At 39.2% G+C, this 22,497-nt stretch overlaps 2 protein-coding genes across 4 annotated transcripts; both read left to right on the top strand.

Moving 5' to 3' along the window:
• Positions 1-196: 196 nt before the first annotated feature.
• LOC122832350 (mitochondrial uncoupling protein 2-like) lies at positions 197-5,512 on the top strand. Of its 3 annotated transcripts, none has more exons than XM_044119003.1 (6): positions 197-1,612; positions 1,700-1,788; positions 3,332-3,539; positions 3,972-4,175; positions 4,561-4,662; positions 4,757-5,407. In XM_044119003.1, exons 1-6 carry the CDS (start codon positions 1,597-1,599, stop codon positions 5,122-5,124), a joined length of 987 nt encoding a protein of 328 aa, XP_043974938.1. In that variant the 5' UTR covers positions 197-1,596; the 3' UTR covers positions 5,125-5,407. The 3 variants fall into 3 exon arrangements, with proteins under 3 accessions (XP_043974938.1, XP_043974937.1, XP_043974939.1); XM_044119004.1 differs by having other exon boundaries at positions 199-1,788; positions 4,757-4,937; positions 5,008-5,512; XM_044119002.1 differs by having other exon boundaries at positions 198-1,788.
• Positions 5,513-6,020: 508 nt separating this feature from the next.
• camkk1b (calcium/calmodulin-dependent protein kinase kinase 1, alpha b) lies at positions 6,021-18,197 on the top strand. Its single transcript, XM_044119001.1, has 17 exons — positions 6,021-7,173; positions 8,230-8,550; positions 8,635-8,682; positions 8,761-8,814; positions 8,896-8,947; positions 9,743-9,876; positions 10,033-10,069; positions 10,158-10,179; positions 10,287-10,375; positions 11,744-11,943; positions 12,022-12,075; positions 12,165-12,238; positions 13,219-13,306; positions 13,608-13,736; positions 15,491-15,594; positions 17,412-17,456; positions 17,762-18,197. The coding sequence occupies exons 2-17, from the start codon at positions 8,302-8,304 to the stop codon at positions 17,841-17,843; spliced, it is 1,461 nt and encodes a 486-aa protein (XP_043974936.1). The 5' UTR covers positions 6,021-7,173; positions 8,230-8,301; the 3' UTR covers positions 17,844-18,197.
• Positions 18,198-22,497: the final 4,300 nt, after the last annotated feature.

The raw sequence follows: 22,497 nt of genomic DNA, 5'->3' as shown, positions 1-22,497 counted from the left end.
GATTTAGTGAATGTTACAAACCCTAGACGTAGCCAGGCAGATGTTGTGGATGAATATCTGCATGGTAGAAAGATCTGGACGATTTTGTTGGAAGATTTGGTAAAGATGTGTGAAAAGTTTAAAAATAGATTTATCTTGTACTAATGCCCAATGTTGCAAATTCTGGCCCCCCATATCTATCTATGTGGCCCTTTAGACCTCGGAGGGCCACAAAAATAGAAGTAATATTATGTATTTACCAGGCATGTTGTGCCATCTTGTAGCACTATCCACTATGTTACCTCCATTTGTTGTAAAATTGCTCTACATATCAAATACGACTAGAAAGAAATTTGACTTTTTAATTTAATGTTTTGAAATTGGGCCTCTGACTCTTTAAGAAACTCCTGCTCTGTCTGAAACTCTGCCTTCAGAAAGTTATAATATTAATCCTTTTAACGCTTTTTCCAGCTACAACAATTAGCTTGTATATTGACTGAAGCAGCTGCGCAGTGAGACTAAAGGATTTCTCAAAACATTCATGAAAGAGCCAAAGCAACACTCCAGGTATGTTTTTGATGGGTAATAACATTATAACATGATGTAAAGATCAAAAAGTCCATTTTTATCATACTTTAAATATAGAAAAATGTTAAATAATTTCTTTTCACAAAATCACCTTCAGTAGCTTTACATATCGTTTCATTTCCACTCCTAAAGCTTTGCACAACACAGATTTGCCGGTAGAGCAGCACTAGTCTTCTCCTTACATTCCTCGTGGCACAATTTCTTTACATGGTTTAGATCTTGATCATCTTCGGTCCTCGTATGCGTAGTTCTCTTCAGCTCTCGTCACAGATCTGTTATCAGATTTATAGGACTGCTGCCAAGGGAAAAGGTTTTTTTCTTTTTGTGGAAGTTCAAAGAGAACCAACAGCTCTCCAGAACCCCCTCCATACCCAACAGTGGTCTTAAAAATTTACCCACATATTTTAAAAAATGTGGGTTTTTTCCCTCTATGCCTCTCAAAAAATGGATTTAATTTTTCAATGTCTTCCAGAGTGAGGTTATGTTACTGTAGTTAGCATAACCTCAGTAATTAATCACAATAAATACATTTTTAGCATCTGTAATTATTGCAATTGAAAATGAGTTCATATTGAGCTGATTCTCCTACTTGCTACAAAACATTTCTGGTTTAAACCAGCGTGTCACCCGATCAGACCAGCTGTTCAAATGTTCGTGTCACCAAGCAGGTGAGTCGGGTGTTGAAAACTCGCCCTCCAGCAGCCAGACGTTTGGTATTTTGTTCAGGCATGTACTGCACACTGTGTTCATTTGTTTGTTTTTTTTCCTTCCTTTTTTTTTTTTTTTTTACCCAGAGAAGGCGGTGCAACAGTCAACACTTTCCCATCAGGTTTTTCTCCCAGTGTAACTGATTTTATCTGTTCGCCTGCTTTCAGTTCTAAGTGACAACAAGAAATGGCACAAGAAGTGAACTCTACTTTAATAAGACACACATTCGTTCTGTTTATTACCTGGAACATGACTGTTTGCTTCAGTTTGTTACCGCTCATAAAGTCCTGAAAGGATCCGCTGTTGACTTCAGATTTTGGGATGACTGAAACCTCTGGTGAGATTTTTGCTTTTTAAAGACTGCGTTGATCCGTTACCGTTTTGAACATGGCAGGAGGATCAGCAGCTGACTTGTCACCTACAGCTGTTGTCAAGATTTTTTCAGCTGGAACAGCTGGCTGCGTGGCTGACCTGGTCACCTTCCCACTGGACACGGCCAAAGTACGACTGCAGGTAACAAAAAGCGTCGCAGCCAGGACATGTGGGATGGGTTTTAATATCTCAAAAACAGGATTTACTGCTAAGCTCCTACACAGACTTGTGACTCTCCAGAATGATCAATACACGCTGAAGTGACTTAAACTCATTCATTATCTGTAACTTTTTATCTTTAAATTTGATCAAAGTCAGGATAATAATAATAAGGTGCTATAAGATGAAAGTTCTTGGAAGAGTCTTCAGGTTTGGATCTGATGGTTGTGGCGTATTTCAGAAGGCGTAGTTTGCCTCAGCATTTGTTTGAAACTGATCAAGTGCAATAGTTGTGGAGAAAGCAAACATTTAATGGTCTTCATGCAAGATTTCATCAGCTTAGCACTTTAAAGTTAGATACAAGGATTTGCAAAAGAGGCTGTTTCATTCATAATCTTTAAGAATTTTCCTTCAGCAAGACAAGTAATGGATGAAAACTAGAATTCTGTCTAATTCTGGTGAATTGTTAATTAATGTGCATTGTTCTTACCAAATAAATTTAATTCAACTTTTTCAATCATTATTATCCACTTAACTCTGTCTCGTCTTATGAAATAAACCCAGACCAACAGTTTTCTGAATCTTCTTTGGTGTTATTTTCTACGGGTAAATTGACATGAAATTAACTTTTTCCATTTCTTTGGCTTTACGATGTTTTTCTTTTTTTTTTTTCTTTTGCTCCAACCTTTTGGCTGTTGCTTTCACACAAATGATGAAACATCTGTAAAGAATTTTCCCCCCTTTTTTTGAAGAAAAGCTCAGTAGTGTCTTTTGTTCAGCAGATAGAAACTAAGTGTGGTGCGTTTATATTCAAATCTTTTTACCTTGCTTGGACTGAACCTACCAAGACAATACCGTCCATTTAAGCTGACAGGCTGGGCCCAGACAACACTATTTATAACAGCAGCCAAGAGGCCACTTGTAATTAGTTGGGATTATCTGTTTACAGGATAACTATTAGTTGAGTATGTTACAAATCTGGTCTTGGTTCGGCTGGAGAACAACAATACCCAGAGTGAAACAGGATGGTGGCAGAATCATGCTGTGGGGATGCTGATAAGAAACCAAACTGTTGGAAGCTTTAAAAGCCTTCAACCTAAAGCAGGATGACACTAAACATATAGACTGAACTACAATTAACTAATTTAAATCAAAGCAAATTTAGGTGTTAGAATGGCCTAGTCAAAGCCCAGATCTAAATCAAAATCTAAATTATTGTCAAGTATTGAAAACTGGAGTTCATAAATGCTTACCATTCAATTTGACTGAAATGAGGTATTTTGCAATAAATTGTTTCTTTTGTCAAAATGTCTGTAAACCGTAAATGATCTCATTCTGTATGTAGGCTTTCCCATAAAATACTTTAAAATACTTGGACATTTGTAGTTCTAACGGGACAAAATATTGAAAAACACACTGAATATTGACACTTCTAAAAGTATTCTAAGTATAAATCTCTTTTTCTCAACAGTTTTTTTAATTCACTTTATCTTTTGTTTTGTTTTTACCTGTAACATTTATTCAGGTCCAAGGAGAATCAAAGGCCCTCCCAAAAGGCCAGAAGGCGGTGTACAGAGGTGTGTTTGGCACCATCATCACCATTGTGAGGACCGAGGGGCCGAGGAATCTGTACAATGGGCTCCTGGCGGGGCTGCACCGACAGATATGCTTCGCCTCTGTCCGGATCGGTCTGTACGACACCATGAAGCAGCTCTACGCCCACGGAGCACAGAGTATGTACATTCAATAATTAGAATTACTTTACTTCAGTAATTCTAAAGTAAAGTCAGAATTACTTTAGCTTGTTTATGAAATACCTGCACCAAGGAAAGACCTATCTATCGTGTTGAATCTTTAGGAAATCCTGAAAGGCTGTACAGTACAATCAGTGTTTCTCCTGTTGGTGCCCAACAAACTGGTTTTTACTAAAAAAAAAAAAAAAAGGAGGGGGAAACTGCAGCCAGAATGTCTTCGACTGGCAGGCCAAGAAGAGCCAGTGAAGCTGGCTCTGTGTGCCTGCACTGTGTGAAGTCTGGAAAGAGGAATTCATGATGTTACATGTAGCCTGTAAAACTTTGACAGCAGATTTCATGGCCAACCCTATAATGACTTGTTTCTGCAAAGCTGCCTATAGTCGCTAGTTGTCACAAACTGCTGTGTGACAGATCCTGGACTCGGGACCCGACTGCTGGCGGGCTCCACCACTGGAGCGATGGCGGTGGCTTTTGCTCAGCCCACCGATGTTGTGAAGGTCAGGTTCCAGGCTCAGGTCCACCAGCCGGAGAACGGCTCCGTCAAGAGGTACAGCAGCACCACCGAGGCCTACAGGACCATCGCCAGGGTGGAGGGTCTCAGAGGGCTCTGGAAAGGTATTTTCCAAGTCAAGATGTGTGTATACTTCCCATAAAGATGTTTATTTAATCTTAAATTCAAAAAGTATATATTTTTTTTTAAATATTTTTATATTTATATTGGTCCCTGCTCACTGTCAGCAATTCACATCAAAGCTTAAAGGTGTATTTCAGCTTTTATGCTGCAACTATTATATAAAATACTTTATGTTCTAAACCCCATGAAGTTTCAAGTGCACTTTTTTATTTTTACTCCTCCTCCTCTGTCATAATAGGAAGTATTTCCAGAACAGGTTTAAGAAACGTTTCTCTCTCTCAGCAGCCATATGCACAGTTTGGAGGCGTGTTCCCTTCTCTCTAGCTTATTTATATTTTCTGACGGTATAAAATTTGTTTTTTTCAGGGTGTCTGCTAAACATAGCTCGTAACGCCATTGTGAACTGCTCTGAGCTGGTGACATATGACATCATTAAAGAGCAGATCCTGAAGAACAAACTGATGACAGGTAGGGTCTCCTCCCACCCCCACCTGTTCATCCCTCTCCTGTCTTTGTGGTCTTTAGCAAATCATTCTCTGCGTTTTTTTTCCCGACCCTGCAGACAACATGCCATGTCACTTCACTGCCGCGTTCGCCGCAGGTTTCTGCACCACCGTGGTGGCCTCTCCAGTGGACGTGGTGAAAACCCGCTTCATGAACTCCGTGCCCGGGCAGTACGGCGGCGCCGCCAACTGCGCTCTGACCATGCTGCTTAAAGAGGGGCCCTTGGCTTTTTACAAAGGGTGGGTGTCGTCGTTGAAAACCGGGGCAGATCCAGTCCAGCAGCGGATTTATCTCAGTCTTTCCTTGCAGCTTCATGCCGTCGTTTCTTCGCCTGGGGTCCTGGAACATAGTGATGTTTGTCAGCTACGAGCAGATTCAGAGGGCCGTGGTAAGATTTCAGTGGCGTCTCGCTTCAGAACGGTTTGACTGAGCGAAGCTGTGCAGCTGGATCTGCAGCAGCGTTGATAGTGAGCGGTCAATCCGGACCTCGTACCTCACCAGAGAGGGCAAGCTGCAGGTTTGATTGGTGATTAGGCATATTTACTTCTTCAAGTTCAGCAGGACAACAACGTGTTCTGATGTTGTTGTTTTTTTTTGCATTTTATACCTCAGACCTCACAAAGAATTCAGTAAGAGGAAGTTTTAAAAAAAAAAAAACTAAATTGTACATTATGTACATAATAAACAGAAGTGTAAAACTGCAATTTGCTGCTTGGTGTTGGACCATTTTTTTTTTTTTTTTTTTTTTTTTTGCTAACGAAACTGTTTCAAACTGTTTTTGGATGTGCAAAAATAAAAAAGACTAAAGATATAAAAGCATTGATGACACTTCCTGTCAGTAACTTCTGTCTTCATTTTATTATTAATATTTTTAACATTTTAAAGTGCGCATAATTATATGTGTTGGTCGTCTTCTCTGGCTGCATAGAAGGTAACGGAGCACTGTTGCTATGCACTCCTATCTATATATATATATATATATATATATATATATGTGTGTGTGTGTCTGTGTATATAAATTGGAATATACAATCTGTTGAGTTTATCAGATTAAATGTATGGTTTGAAATTAACCTTTAATCAGATATTAAACCTACATTTTATTAATCTATCATAATTAACAGAGTTAAAAGGCTAAAACATCTGTCTGGTGTAATTCTATATAATGTCAAATTTACTGAATATGACTCCTGTACAGAAACCTGAAACGTTGCTCCTTTAACTATGAAAAACTGTGCTAACATGTTTTATTTGACTCCAGGCTTCTTTCCTCTTTTTTTTTTTTTTTTTTTTTTTTTTTTACATATTTTTTATTTTTACAGCTGGCCCAGACAGTTTCAGACCTCATGTTTTATCCTGAAGCAGGGAAACGACCCACATTTCTTTAATGTCCCACTGAGAAAACATCCTCTCGTGTGTGGAGTGATCCTACGGTGGAACAGTAATAAGTTGACCCTATTTTCAACATTTGAGGGGCTTATCAGGGAAACAACACTACAGACAAACCTGCAGGACTAAAAGAAGGGTCTGGGGTTTTCCAACATAATAAAACACAATTTTAAAACACAACCTTTAAAGCATTGTAAAAAGAAAACAAAAAACAACAAGCCTTGTCTCAAAACTTACCTAGTTTTGCTGTGAATGATTATTCTAAGGTCATTCGGATTTTACAACTTCACTGTAATTTTAGTTTTTGAGAAAGACGGAGAACTTTTTAACTAGTTCTTGCCAGTATAAGTAAGCACAGCTTAAACTACTAGAGCTTAAACTAGCCTACTGGAGGTGATTTTAAAACAACATGGAGCGTTATTGTGAAGTGAAATAAAAATAATACCTGTTCTAGTGTGTTCGTAAAATAAAAATCTGAAATGTGTGACGTGTATTTTTATTGTTCGGTGGACCAGTAGGGTGAACAAAATGCAACAAGCGACAACTCAACAACAAGCCACAATGCAACAATAAAACGTCACGACTCAGCAACCAAAAACTGGAACCCAACAACCAAAAGCCACAAAATCCAAACAGAAGCTGCAGTGTTTGGATTTTAGGCATAATCATCATGTAACATGTTGTTCTAAAAAAACCTGTAATTTTCCTAACATAAAATGTAATAGTGAACTGCTTTTACCCAGTTTCATGCAGTTAACGCAGAATAATTTAAGTGTACAGACAAAACTAAACGATAAATAAATGGTAATCCTGTCTGTTATTTGGCTGTCTCTTAATGTGAAGCAGCACATTTTGCCAGTGTTTTGTTTTTGTTCCGCTGCCCGTCATGTAAATACAAGCAATTGTCCTGCCGTCCTGGGATCAACTCTGCTCCATCTATATGTAGCCTGAGTTAAGCCCTAAGACATGTGCTGCTGATGTCCCTGACCGCTCAGCAGTGAACGTCCTGCAGAGCGAGAGGAGCTTCAGCCCCTGTCAACATGCAGATTCACACAAACAGCCCTGGAAACAGGACGGCTCCAGTCTGTGAGTAAATCTGTTATCTTGCATTTATCCCGGCTGAACTTTGTGATATTTCAGAGACGTTCAGGCTTTTGTTTTATCCAGTGTATGCAAAGACATTGTTAGAAATACTTTTAAAATCTCTTTTTGTAACTTTCTAAGCAGCGTCAGACTGCGTTTTTAAATGTTGTGTGTGTGAATTCAGTGCTTTGTGTAAATATTGTGAAGTTACAAGCCTGTTAAAGCTTCCCGCTAAGTTACATAAGAGGCTTTTCAGTTCTCTGTACTGTATTTTAGGCAGCAATGAGTCTTGTTCATAGGAAGCTGATTGTTTTCTACTAGCAGCCTAATGTCAGAGTGGAAACTTCACTTTTTTATGTGTCCTTTGGTAGCTTCCTTCTTATTTTTAGGCTGTATAAATCAGTGTGCCCCATTGATGTTCAGAAAATAATCTGCATGATCTGCCTTATTAGGCATGCTTCTGTCACATAAAGTCCAGATACGTTGTAGAAACACGTTCCAAAAGAGAAAAGACCTTAACTCACCTTATTATTGCTGCATATTGAAAGTACAGTAAATCAGATTCTTGGCTATTCTGCACAGAACAGCTTTTTAAAAATGTTTTTGAAGTTAATTAATCAGAACTTGGAGTTAAATGTTAAATTTCTGAGTGAAGATTTTTCACCATCACTTTTAGAAATGGCGTTATAGTGTTGGGAAAGTTGAAGCAAGCCTCATTTCACAGAGCTCAAAGTAATTTAAGGTCATTTATATTTACAGATCTGGAAAAAATTAAGAGACACTTTTTATAGACATGTTTATTCTTTGTTCTCTTACTCAATGAACTACTTAAAAATGTTTGGTCTGTACTGTATATATATTTTTATTTTTTTTTCCATTAAGCACATTTATTTTCGTAAACTCAATTTATGCAATTCTATGATTAATGGAAACGTAGCTGGTCATGAGACTTTAGCACAAAAATAAAAATTTCCAACTCCAGTTTTTCTTCCTGACCAATAAAAATGAAACCGGTTTCTATAGATTATTTTCTCATCCAGTTCTTCATGTTCCTCTCAGTGCAGTGATGCATCGTCTGCCCGTCCCACTGAACCATTCAACCGTAAACAAGGCAGCATCGTCAGGGAAACCATGAGCTCGGACAGCGTCTTCAAACCGGAGATGGAGTCGGACCCTCAGGGCGAGCTTGACGACATGGTGGCGTCCATGAACGCCAACCGCCTGACCCCTCCTAACGGCTACAGGTCAGGAGCGCCCAGGTCTACCATGGGCCAAAAGGCCCGCCTCACAGACAGGAAGATGTCTCTGCAGGAGAGGGGGAGCCACGTGGCCCGGCAGCCCACCATCGAGACCAAACGGGTTTCTATCACTGATGCCGACGTGAGGAACCTGAGACAGACTGTCTTAAGACTCACCTGAGCTCCTCGTTTCTGAGACTAAAACTCTCCCATTTCACCTCTACAGGACTGTCTCCAGCTCAACCAGTACAAACTGAAGAAAGAGATTGGAAAGGTGACCTACCAATGAGAAACCCAGTGTTTTAATTTCTGATTCTTGAATTATAAAGCTCCTTTTATTTGTTCCCTGCAGGGCTCTTTTGGAGTGGTGAAACTAGCCTATAATGAAGATTCTGAACAGTACTATGTAAGCTGAAGCTTTAAACTGCTTGAGCCTGACTGTCGTTTAATGAAATCGTCATGAGTCCTTTTTCTTTTCTTTGATTAGGCAATGAAGGTAGTGTCAAAGAAGAAGCTGATGAGGCTGTGTGGATTTTTGCGTGAGTAACATCTTATTTTAATTGTTTCAGTCTGGTGTGGTTTAGGGTTCCAGTGAGAGCTTTGCATGTACGACGCAAGTAGTGTGGAACAAGTGGCTGGTTTCTAGCAGGCGAGGAGAAACCCAAGTCCCGTCAAAAGCCTGCTGAAGGGACGTTTACACACCAAGATTTGGCTGCAGTGGCATAAAGTCTGCTTGTAGGAATCCAAGTAATCTTTTTAAACTTGAAAACACTTTGATATGGGCTGTTTGCTGTCAAGGTTGCTGATGCATCACACAAAATGGATGTATTAGTGTAAGGTGATTTCTTCTTTTGTTCTTCAAATTACCTAAAATCAACAGCAAGCTGGTTTAAATCCGTTCCAACAAGGCAATGATCTCAAAATAGATCCAAAATCATCATCAATTTCTGGTTCTGGGAAGCGCTGATCTTAACACTGTTTAAAAACTACATAGACAAAATCGGGAAGTGGCAAATTATCAACCAAATTAAATGAGCTCTGTCACTCCTAGCAGGAAGTGTGGTCAAACAAGCCTTCAGAATATTGCCAGACGCTTGTTGATGGCTGCAGAAAATGGTCTGGTTTCTCTGCAACATTAGTAGGAGATTATGCAAATATCTGAGTGTGTTAATTTTTTTTGCCCTGTGACCCTTCGCAGAAATCTACTGATGGACAATTGGACTGCGTTGAGCTGTTAGCGTTGCAGCAATCCCTCATTCTGAGCAATTATGTAGCAAGAAATAGCTCCTTAAATTGCCGTCATCCAGACCGGCGCTGTGTGTTTGTACTTCCAGGTCGCCCGCCTCCTCAGGGGTCAAACTCTCACCAGGATCTGTTCCCCAAATTCATGCAGCCTCTGGAGAGAGTGTACAGAGAGATCGCCATCCTCAAGAAGCTGGACCATCCGAACGTGGTTAAACTGGTAGAGGTGCGTCAGATCTGACCGTAACAACAAGCAGCAGAGCAACATGTCTACATACTTCAGCCAAAAACATTTAATGGACTCCGTTCAAGATCAGAAATAATATTTGTTTAAATAGCTTAAAAAAAACCCTAAACAATGCAATGTTGATGTATCTTGCAGGTGCTTGATGACCCTGATGAAGATGGACTTCACATGGGTAGGGAATCATTCACCTTTTCTGCTGCAGCATGATGAAAGAAAGCAAAGTTAAATGATCATTCAATTCAAGTTATTTTCTCTTTAAGCCTTCGAACTAGTGAAAGAGGGGTATGTTTTACGTACTAATCCATCAGTTTGATATGTTCGATGGCAGGAGTGGCCCCCATGAGATGCAATTAAATGTTTTGTGTGGTTTTTGCTTCTTTGCCCCTCAGGCCGGTGATAGAGGTGCCCACAGACAACCCGTTAACCGAGGACCAGGCTCGCTTCTACTTCAGAGACATCGTCCTGGGAATAGAGTACTGTGAGTACAGGACTGGACGTGTGAATAATCTGAATGGGATTTATGTTTTGGGAACAAAGCTCCCAAGACATAAATTCTTGCTCTTGTTCTTTATATCGGTTGTAAGAAACTTGAATCTCACAAAGCAGCAACGTGACATACGTGATTCCAAAACTGGAGTCTCATCAATGCTTTCAAGAGCATCCTGAACCCAAGTGAGGTTAGCATGAGCTCGGCCAGTAAAGGAGATGGGGAGACGCTGTCCAAGCAGCCTAAGCTTGATTTCACTGACACAGAACAGCCACGACCTCCAGTGTCCTAATAGAGTCTAGGAGGTAGATTGATAAATTGGTCCTGATTTCCTTCATTTTGGGAGTTCGGCAATCTGACGATATTTAGACTTGAAATCAATCCCACTGATCTGATCTACCTCCGTAAAGATCTGAAAATCAACCATCGTCCCATTTTGCTTTACTGTTGCTTAGTAAATTTGTCTTCATATTTAATGACTTTTCAGACAAAAAAAAAATCAGCATTGGCCAAAATGGGAATCTGCAGGTCAGAATCTCAATGTGTTCACCTGGACAGAGTGTATAACACTGGGCAGCTGCTCATCATTTGCCAACAGGCTTTCTTATGATAGACTCTGAGAAGTCGTTGTGTTTATTTAATAATAAATAAAAAAATTATATTATTCAGACGTATTTTCATCTATTTAACATGAATAAAAGAACTCTTGAGCATGTAGGTTAATTGTTTTTTTTTTTCATATTTTTGTTGATTATTCTTTCTTTTTTTTTTTGTCGGAGGTGCTGCTGCATTTTTTAATAAGTGTTTGTGTGTATGTTTTTATTTTGTTTTTCCAACTAAAGGCTTCGTGTTTGTGTTGCTATAATTTGTTCTATAATCGGTGGGCTGCCGGTTCAAGGCCCTGCTCTGTCTCTCTCACTTGTTGTGCTGTTGGGCAAGACACCAGTCTGCTGGTGGTGGTCAGAGAACCTGGCAGGACCACGGCAGCCTGGCCCCAGTGCAGCCTGGCCCCAGTGCAGCCTGGCCCCAGTGCAGCCTGGCCCCAGTGCAGCCTGGCCCCAGTGCAGCTGTGGCCCCAGTGCAGCTGTGGCCCCAGTGCAGCTGTGGCTACAGTGCAGTATCTTGCCACCATCAGTGTGTTAATCTCTGTGTGACTGGGTGAATGACTCAATGTAGTGTGAATTGCTTTGGAGTCCTCTGGACTTGATCAAGCTCTACACAAGCGCAGGCCATTTACCAAAATTTACATTTAGAATAAACTTGGATAGATTTTTTTTTTTTCTCTCAAACGATCAATAACGACTCAGCCTTCTTCCTGTGTGTATTTTTTATTTTTTGTGTGTGTGTGTGTGTGTGTAGTGCACTACCATAAGATCATCCACAGAGACATCAAACCCTCCAACCTCCTGCTGGGGGACGACGGTCACGTCAAGATCGCCGACTTCGGCATCAGTAACGAGTTTGAGGGCCACGACGCCCTCCTGTCCAGCACGGCGGGGACGCCGGCCTTCATGGCTCCTGAGATGATGAGCGAGCTCCAGGAGAGCTTCAGCGGGAAGGTGAGCTGAACACCTGTGGATCACTGACAGACCACGGCGTGAGGACCCGTCATGACAGTGGCCATGTTTGTTCCACAGGCGTTAGACGTGTGGGCGATGGGGGTCACGCTGTACTGCTTTGTCTTCGGGGAGGTAACGTCGCCCGAAGGACGCTTGTATGAACCGTTTTATCAGTTCATTTAAGCACATTTGTCATTTCTAACCTGTGTGTCTCGTTCCAGTGCCCATTTTATGATGAGTACATCTATTCTTTGCACAACAAGATCAAGAACAAACCTGTGAAGTTTCCAGAAACGTAAGAATGTCTGAATATTGACCCAAAGCTTCGAAACGTTAACTTAAACTGTAGTGTAGAGGTTCTGAAACAGGAAGTCATGTTGATCTAAAGTGCTTTTTAATTTTTTTTTTGTTACAAATACCAGAAATTTGCATCACAATGTTGACATTAAGGGAGTAAAACACCTTATTCTTTATTCCCGTTGTTATGGTTACGTCTTATTTGATGCTGTTGAGCTTGATGTTGGATTCTGTCACTTTAGAGCTTTTCGTATATTTCAGGTACTTCCGCTTTTTTGTTGATGCCTAACAATGGCTGACCATCCTGTTTGAGAAACTGTCATACAACAGAGCATCTTCAGTCAGAGGCTTCTTCAGAACCACTGTAACACAGTCCGCTACAGGAAATCCTTCCTGCCCACAGCCATCAGCATGTACAACAACACCTTTGAAGAAAATTGTTTAATATGAGTTACAACAACATTTAATTTCACTCTGAGTTTTATGCAGTATTTTTTAATTCACCTGAAATTACAAAGCAGAGCCTTTAGCGTCGCGCTCCTTATTCTCACTCAGGAACTACTTCCAACATTTCAGTTTTGAAGTTGCTAATCACAAAGTTATGGTTTTCTGCATATGTCTGCTGTTGCAGGTTTTATGGTCTATTTTTGCAAATAATCTGTCTATTTAATACCCATATACACATAGTACATTTTTTAATTCAGCTCAACATTTTTTTAAACCAGGAGACACCATATTTCTTTCATAACTTTTATGTTTTATGTTGTTTTATGTTGAAATTTTTCCAGGATTGTACAGCATGTTTTTGTTTGTCCTGTTTTTATATCTTGATTATTTCTATCTTTGTGTGAATCTACTGGCTGATCTACTGATTGCTCGTCGATTTCCCCTTTGCGGAACATTGAATGATGTTTCTGTTTCATTCTGTTCTATTTTTGACATTTAACTCTGACGTCTTTATTGATCTCTTACCAACAGCCCTTCAATAAGCAATGAGTTGAAGGATCTCATTGAAAGAATGCTGGATAAAAACCCTGCAACCAGAATCACCATCCCTGAAATAAAGGCGAGTATGCAAACACTAATCGCTACGTCACAACAATGTGAACTTGTTTCTTACTATAGTGTCTGGATGCGCGCGTGTGTGTGTATCAGGTTTTCATATCCTTATGGGAGCCTATTTATAATGTGGGGTTATGGGGACCATTGCTCCTTGTGGGGACATTTTCTTGTTGTTTTTAGGTAAGTGGTTAGGTATGTGATGGTAAGGGTTAGGCTGTAGAAATTAATGGAAGTCAATGTGAAGTCCCCCCAAGTGATGAAAATACGACTGTGTGTGTGCGTGTGTGTGTGTGTGGCTGCTGCAGCTCCATCATTGGGTGACGGAGAACGGCTCCAGTCCTCTCCCTCTGGAGGAGGAGCACTGCACGGCGCTGGAGGTCACCGATGAGGAGGTGCAGAACAGCGTGAAGCTCATCCCCAGCCTGTCCGCTGTGGTGAGTCGCACTGCGCCCGCTGGGAGAACTGGTCCCAGCTCACATATTCCAGTTTTAATATTTACGATATTGCCATATTTTATGTTTTCCTTTTCTGAAAAGTTTTTGGGGGGGAATTTGGACTTTCCTGTAAAGTTTAACAATCATCTTGATGATTTACAAACTTATTTTTGTCCCATAAATTTCCATCTATTTTGTTAAGATTTTCTTTTTTTTTTCCCGACCAACCGATATAACATAATGGATAATTGTAACATAGAAGGAATATAAAGCAATTTTTTACAACATTTTTCAAAATATGGCATTCATATCTGTTCGGCTTTTTTTACTCTGATACCCCTAAATCAAACCCAGCTTATCAAACACCTTCATCAGTCACTTAAATAATGAACCTGGGTGTAAAATATAAGTATAAATGAGTTATGGCACAGTATCTCAAGAGTTAAGCACTTTATTTGAAAATGGAAAGAGTAATCAAATAGGTGGCAAAAGATGATCCAGTCAGATGAGACGAAACTAAAACTATTTGGCCGACAGTCAAGACTTGAAATTTTTTATGTGAATGGCCCAGTCAAAGTTACAACTTAAATCCAATATGTTGCAGAATGTGCAGATTTATGTTTGTCATAAAGTCAGAATGAACTCACACTATTTTTTGCAAAGAAGGATGATTGATTAAAAAATGCAATCTCTAGATGTTCAAAGCTGGTTAAGGCAAACCTGAGGAGACTTTGGCATAAATCCTCAATGACTTGGATTGAATGTTATTTGAACACAAAATTCACACACAAAACTCACACATTTGCAATTCAGGATGTGTTGCCAGTTTAATCCAGCAAATCTCAATTTATTTAGGGCAGAAACAATTAATTGTGATGAATCGATTATTGAAATAATTGTCAACTACTTTAGTAATCGATTAATCGTTAACTGGAGAATACAGACTGAAAGAACAACACATGTAGTGCAGTAATTAAGATAAAACTGTACAATATATATTGCATGTAAAGTGAAAAACTGTATTCGTCTGTAAATATGTTCACCCTGAACTCCTCATGTTGCAGTTTTAGTTCACCTGCTTCAAATTCCGTAAAAAGGATTTTCTATTAAGCAACTTTTGCTATCCAAGTATTAATTTGTTCATCATAAATTAGTCCTATTAGGAGAATGGGCTGAGCTTCTCACATGTTGATGCTAAAAATATGTTTTTTATGCAAATGAATTCTTTGCTACAAAGAAAGAAATGAAGAAATTCTGTTATTGCCTGTCATCCAATAAAATATTTATTTCCTTATTGAATAAACAAATTAAATGATTTTTTTTATTTGTATCTTTATATGTTTCTAATATTACAAGAAATCAGCTTAAGTGGTCTGATTAATCATCATAACAATGGATCAAACAATTGATTAATGAATTAACCATTAGTTGCAGCTCTAAATTGGTTATAAATTAGCATTAAATTTTCAGTCAACCAAACGTTTCTTTTGTCTCTGATCTTCACACAACCATACTATATAAATATACTTGTTAATCAGCAACAAAATCCTTTAGCATCGTTTCCTTTACATGAGTGGATTCGTATTATTTGCATGTCAAGATAATAGAAATGGTTTGTCACTATCAGCTCTAACTGTGTAAATTGTCAGATTACATGATTAAATCTGGCATTTTTTCACAGTGTTTTTGCTGAGTGGGCTTTAGAAGGCGCTTTTACAGAGACCCACTGAGACTCTTTCTGATGTCCACTGCAGATTCTGGTGAAGGCCATGCTGAGGAAGCGCTCTTTCAGTAATCCCTTTGAGTGTCAGGGCAGACGGGCAGAGAGGTCCATGTCTGCCCCCGGAGGTTTTCTTACGTAAGTAGCCTACTCTGCAAATCCTGTCTGCTTCTCTCTGCCAGCTCTGCGATTAGGCCTCTAACGGAACAAAGCAGCGAGCAGATGCTTGGATTAAAAATAGATCACTTCTATACTTCACATGTAGTGTTGCTCACATACAGCACGCATACCAAGGCTGTCACTCCGAAGAGCTCTTCATCATGTGTGTGTGTGTGTGTGTGTGTGTGTGTGTGTGTGTGTGTACACTGAAACACTTATTCTGTTGCGATGAACTTGATGAAAGCGTGTGCAGCACTGAAACTGCCCTGCACACCCAGTAACATATGTAGCACTTAAAGAGGATTTTAAATACATTTATTTAATTATAATTCTGTCAGTCAGTACAGAGTGGTGCTTAAATATCAAGATGATTTCCCTGAGAGAGAATGAGTTGGTCTTTCCTTCCAGTTCTCCAGCAACAGCCCATCGGAAGAACTACTTGATTAAGCTAACAGGAGTACAACAGAGAAAAAGGAACTGTAAGATTGGGGTGGTTATAGTTAATGTTTTTAATTTTTTATGTTTTAAGTGTTTTATGTAGTATTTAAGAGTGCTGTGTGGGAGACAGAGATGACAAATTCCCTTAGGGAAAGTCCCAAAAAAATTAATAAAGCTATTTAGCTAGCTAGCTAAAAGAAGCTAGTTTTAGCTAGCTAGTTAAGTAGCCTTGCTAATGGCAGGTTTGCCTTCAGAACTGCCTTAATTCTTCCCAGCATAGATTCAACAAGCGGTCACAAACATTCCTCAGAGATTTTGCTTCATGTTGACATGATGACGTCAAACATTTACTGTAGATTTGTCAGCTGTTAGGGTTGACCGGTCCACTTTACTAAAAAGGTTGGGGACCACTGCTCTATTTGACTGAGATCTGGTTGCTGTGGAGACCAGAAGTCTGGGTAAAATTTCCAGATACAGTGAAGTTAAGATGGCCAATGTCACTGAATGAAGAAAAGACAAAAAATGCACCAGACAGACACAATTTAAGTGAAAGTGATACTTTTTATTTGTGCTTGCTGTGCTTTTTTGCCACCAGAAGTACTTTATCCTTTATTAACATCAAGTACATTTGCATTTCCAACAATATTAGTTTCATAAGTTTGATTTAAAAGTGTTTATTATGCCGGAATCTGCTGTAATCGTAATTTATTTGTATGCATTTTCCTTTTAGATTTTAAAGTAACAGAATTGGTACACAGTTTTACAGCTTTTTTCTGTCTGATGACATAATTTTTAAAACATAAATCAGATGTTTTGATCATGTAGTAGTTGAGTAGCCTTTTTATGAAATGCTTTTTTACTCTTACTTGAGTAATTTCTTGGTTGGTTATATTTTACTTGTAAACAGGTAAAAATATGTTAAAGTCCTTCAACATATACTTCAAATATATTGACATAGTGCAGCCGGTAAAAAAAAAATAAAAAAGGTCTTCCCCAAAAATCTCATTACCTCATTTCAACCTTACCGGTTAGTGTCATAAAGCTACAAATAAATGTTGCGCCCCTTTAACGTTTCTGCAGAGGCACAAACAGAAAACCAAGCACTGGTCATTTGGAAGAAGAAGCAAACTGCAAAATGTTTACTTTCTTCTACATCTAGCCTTTATTCAAACCTAAACTATAACCAGCTGACTGCTAAACTTTAAACGCCACACATGATTCTTTCAGCTAAAAAAACACCAGTTTTTCTGGATGCCACCTTTTAAAATGCAGCAGGAACACGACACCCCTGGTGTATTTCTGATGAAGTGTGTTGGGGTTCGAACTCTGGCTTATTATATCACGTCTCCTTCCTGCAGGGGACTTTCGGGCTTACTGGGGTCTTCGTCTCATCCGTCTCTGAGGTAAACAAAAAACAGCGTTTTAGGCTGAGCTTGATTCGTAGCGCTTCACACGTAGCTCAGCTCATCAGGTTTGTTTAGCCGTAAGAGGACTTAAATTAGACAGGACCAAACAAACAAATCTCAAATCCTGTTGATGGGTGATTTCTGCTTCTTGTCTCCTCTTGGATGGAAAACCGATGAGCTTTGCTGCAAAGCAGAGTTACTTTGTGACTGCCTTAGCATAGCGACGCCTCTTCCTCCTCGCCCGCCTCATCTGCCGTCTCAATTGGGAAGGTTCAGGTTTAACAGATGTTCGTCTCCCGCAGGAAAGTCAGCAGAGAAGGGAGCAGAGAAGGAGAGCTGGAGGACTTGTACGAGGATGAGTCCTTCGTCGAGAGCAACGATTAAAGTGACACGTTTAGATTAAAGCAGCAGGGAGGCGGCGGAAAAGATGAGTTTTTGCACCTTTCTTTTGTCGTTTTTCATTTCCTCGTATTTCCTCTTGTTCCGTTCTCGCTGTGCTCGCCTGCAGACTGTTCTTTTCCACCTCTGTGCAGAGGACCTTGAGATTACATTAGTTTTGAAATAACACACTAGTTGTGATGTCATTCTGTCCACTGTGCATGTTTGCTGTTGTTTTTCTGTTCCAGCTGGCTTGTACGTCACTTTTATTGATAGACTCAAAATGTAAATATCATCCAAAAAAAGTATTTTTATGTTTTCCTACAGAATCTTAAAAAAAATAAAATAAAAGTCATTACATACAAGCAGCGTTTGAATATTTGGTTGTGTGTAAATGCAGCAGCCAAAACTGTAATGTTTAATATCGAACACCAGAAGGCAGCATTTTGTAACTTTTGTTGTTTGTGACATATTTTTTCATTTTTGTATGTTTTCTTAAAGGCTTATAATATTTAACCTCACATGGAAATTAAAACTCACTGATTTTCTAAAGCATAAATATATATAAAACAGCAAGCATCTGCTCTCCTGAAGTTCCTTACAGCAAGAAATTCCAGGGTTTCCTGATAGAAAAATGCTAAATTATAATGAGATTATTTCCCCATTTAACTTGATAATTATCTTCAAATTTAAAATCAACGATCAGTTAGGAGGAAAACAAAGAAAAAGGTGAAATTACTTAGCATAAAAGTTTTGTTGAAGCACCTTTTGATTAAACTCCAGCAGTAAACCCTCCTGGGCACAAACCCGACCTCAATTCTGGTTAATCTTGTTAAACAAAGTTCAGCTATCCTTGTAGGATTCTCTTGACATTTTTATATTTAAAACCTTCAGCTGCAGCCAGACTATGCAGAAAGATTTTGAAAAAGTATTATTTCAAAAGTGATCTCATTCTGGAAAGGTATTAGTCAGGAGAAGGACAGTTTCGTCACAAATTACAAAAAGCAATGCAAAAACTTGTGAGAAATCTGTTAAGAAGGAGCACTGAAAGTGGTGCAAGGATGTGACATTAGTCTTCTATATTTTCCATATTTTTGGACAAACAAACATATTTGAATATCCAAACAGAGCTTTTTACTCCAAATCAAACATAGAGTTTTGTCTATGATGACATGGTCTGACGGAGTTGGAAATTTTGGGCCACGATTAAATTTGACTGAAATATAACAGTGCATCACCAACAGGAACACTATGATCCCCAGAGTGAAACGAGGTGTTGGCAGCATCAGGCTCTGAGTTTAGAAAACTCAGGATGGAGGAGAGAGGGATTTAGCTTTCTTGTTTTATAGGTACTTCAAATCTAATTCCAAATCCGCTTCACTAGAAAACCAGTCAGGTTTTGGAAAGGTCAAGCAAGAGTCCTGAACTAAAATTCAGAAAGCCTCTTCAGGTGGGTTCACCTGAACAGCAATCTGAGAGATTTGGAGAGTTTTTGTAAGACAGAGTGAAATGAAATGTTTTCTATGAATATTATACCATAAGTCAGTTCAATAAATCATTTCTTTAAAGGTGTGCATGTTTATTTAAACAAGTTATTGCAGCATTTTCTTCAAACAGATTTGTTTGCTTTTCCTGTGAATTGTAAAACATACACGTCACATTAAAAGCCTTAAAGTCATGTATCATTTTTATTTCTTTTTAGGTTAGAAACGGAGTCAGGTGTTGTATGAATGCCACTTGTGACGTTTTAGTGGAAAGCTGTAGATGAAACGTTTTGATGTCCAATCAGTAGAGTCCGGTCTTAACATAAAAAGGTATTTTTTATTTCATCAAGTGTCGCCCATTTCTAATGCCACCCTGGGCATCCGCCCAAGTTTCACATATAAAAAAGAATCTTGACTTTTTAATGCTTTTGAAAGGTATACGCATAAAATACAATAAAAAATAGGCTCCTTTTTGTGAACTGCGATTTATTAGTAGACAGAAATAACTCTTTGTTCAGAGTTCTGCTGTCTGACCCATTTATATGAATCTATTGTCACTATCAGAGTATCTTTGATCTAATGCACTTATTCCTACTCCTTTGATTATGCTGCAAAAATAGACGCTTCAGCTCTGAGAACTGAGAGGAAGCATGATGCAGCATTATGTGAAATCCTCTAGCAATCCAATGCAAGTATTATCCCAGCATGGTCTGTCCTGATCACATTGATCACACTAAAATCACATTGATCATTGTGAGCTGAACTTCTGGAAAGTGCACGGGGATTTTTTTCTAAGGTTGCGCAGTTTGTAAAAGATTGTCTCTGATGAGAAGATAGTCTGGAAATTCTAAAAATATTTCTGGTATCACAGAAATGATTTAGTAATCATTTTAAAGGATGCGTACCCAAATAAGTTATTAATAATGAGAGGAAAGTTTTACCAGATATGAAAAACTGCTAGTGTTACAGGCAGCACTCTGTCGCCACAAAATAAATGAAACTTTAACAGTTAGAACTTTAACTTTAATGTTTTTTAACATCAGATAAAGCCAAAACTGCTAAAACGTACCAGAAATAAATCCATTCTGCTACATGCTAACCAATAAATAAAGTAACGCTACATTGTTACAGTCAGGTAGAGAGATTTATATTAGAGTTAATTTATACCCTTTTAACATCCTGTGTGTTTTTCTAACATATTTTAACAAATGGGTGTTTAATATGACTTTTATATTGAATTCAAGTAAAGTAACCAAACATTCAAAACTGAACTAAATACTGTAGAATAACAACCAGAAAAGCCAATTTGTGGTGAGAAATAAATGGTGATGCACCTTCATCATTCCCACATAAGTGAATAAAACTGCACAGCACCATATTACTGTAGGATCTTCACTGTCTCAGCATTTTGAAGGAAGTTTAATACTTACACATGTGACTCAAACACAGTTACGTTTCTGTTGTTTGTGTAATTAAAACACTGTCTCCTCATTCATCCATTATCTGAATGCCTTTATCCTTTCAGGGTCGCTCACTTTTCTTTATCCAGAAATTAAAAAATGAGATAGAAAAATTAATATTTCATTGGATATCCTCATTTTTCTCTCACTTAAGGTTAATGTGGCTTTTTTTTTCCAGAATGGCCAACATGTCGACTCGCTATTCTATTAGGCAAAATTAAATTGAAGAAAAGTTACAGTTTTGGGATTTATTTCAGAACCAGCTTCTTTTTCTCTGTATCCTGAGGCGTCTGATGTGATACATTAAAACCCAGAAACACCCTTTGACTGCACAGTGAGAAAACTACACGTTTAATCTCTGCTGTTAGCTTTTGGCGTAAACGTTTCTACAGAGCAATTTTAATAACTGCTCAGCTTTTGCGGGCCGAAATGGTTGATTTGTATTCCTGCCGTCGGCCCATTTCTCCTCTCGCTGCAGTTATGTGACGACCAAAGAGGAGTGTTTCTGAGCAAAGATTTCTGTGGAAACAGTTGCCATGCAACAGCACAATACAGCGCTTGTACAGAGTACTAACTTCACTGTATGGGCTGCTCTTTTTCTCTCTCTCTTTCTCTCTCTTTATCTCTGCCTCATGCAGCCATGCAACATCCTGCTTGTTTCTCTTCTGTTCTTTCTACTGTAAGCTCAAATGCACAATGGAGTCTTTGTTTGGGGGCGGCTGTCACTGTGGTGTCCTTGTTTCAGCGGCGGTCGGGGGAAACTTGCTTCAGCGTCTGCTCCCACACCCAGACCGCTTTTAGTTTCCACAAACAAAGCCAGCGAGTTGAACTTCAGCTGAGCTCTAATCCTTGGCTCTCTCTCTCTCTCTCTCTCTTGCTGTCGACGCTCTGCTCCTGTCACTGTGCTGCGTTTCGGCGCTTCGGTCTTTGACCTCTGTCTGCGTGTAGTTCCCCACGTCTGAACCCACCAGCTGAACTGTACATCCCCCCCGACGCCCCAGAGAAGGTGAAGTGAAGGAAGCTCACTTCTTATTCTTCTTCCATGTGCTGTGGGGAATCCCCTGAGCCCACATTCATAATGAGTCACCATCTTAGATAACAGACAGCAGACCCACAAACAGGGGGAGGTATAATTTGTCAACCAGCTGGCACCAGGGGGCTGATTGTAAAACACACCGGGACTTGTTGGGGTGAGAGCGTGTGCAGCGTTTTTGATCAAATGCTATCACTACTTCAACTTTTCCACGTTTTGCTAAGACCCAACAAAAATGTTTTATTTATTTTGTCAGGTTTTTATGTGAGATAGGCCAGGGTTCTCCAACCTACGGTTCTGGAGCCACAAGTGGCTCTAAAAGCTGCAGTGTGTAACGTTTCTAAAAATAAATTATATATATGTATATATATATATTACAAGTATGTTTAAACTGTCAGCATGTTGTTTAAGTTTGTTATGAGACTGATAATATGTAAAATGTTTGATCTCCTCCAGCTCCTCCCTGAGCTGCTATTGCCATCTGCAGAAATGCAGCATTCCTGACCAAAAACAACCAATCTGAGCCAAGAGAAGGGTCTCAGTGCTGTCAATCAACATCCAGAACATGCTGCTAAATGTGCTGACTGTGGCGAAAACCATTAACCTGACATCATCTGTGGCTATGCTAACTAGCCGTAGCATTCACAACTGGCTCTGCCAGCTGCAGCGTAGCAGAGAGCAAA

Source organism: Gambusia affinis, linkage group LG06 (assembly GCF_019740435.1).
Source record: "Gambusia affinis linkage group LG06, SWU_Gaff_1.0, whole genome shotgun sequence".
Lineage (NCBI taxonomy): Eukaryota > Metazoa > Chordata > Actinopteri > Cyprinodontiformes > Poeciliidae > Gambusia > Gambusia affinis.
Note: the sequence above shows the minus strand (reverse complement) of the source record. Positions and strands in the feature narration are given on the sequence as shown.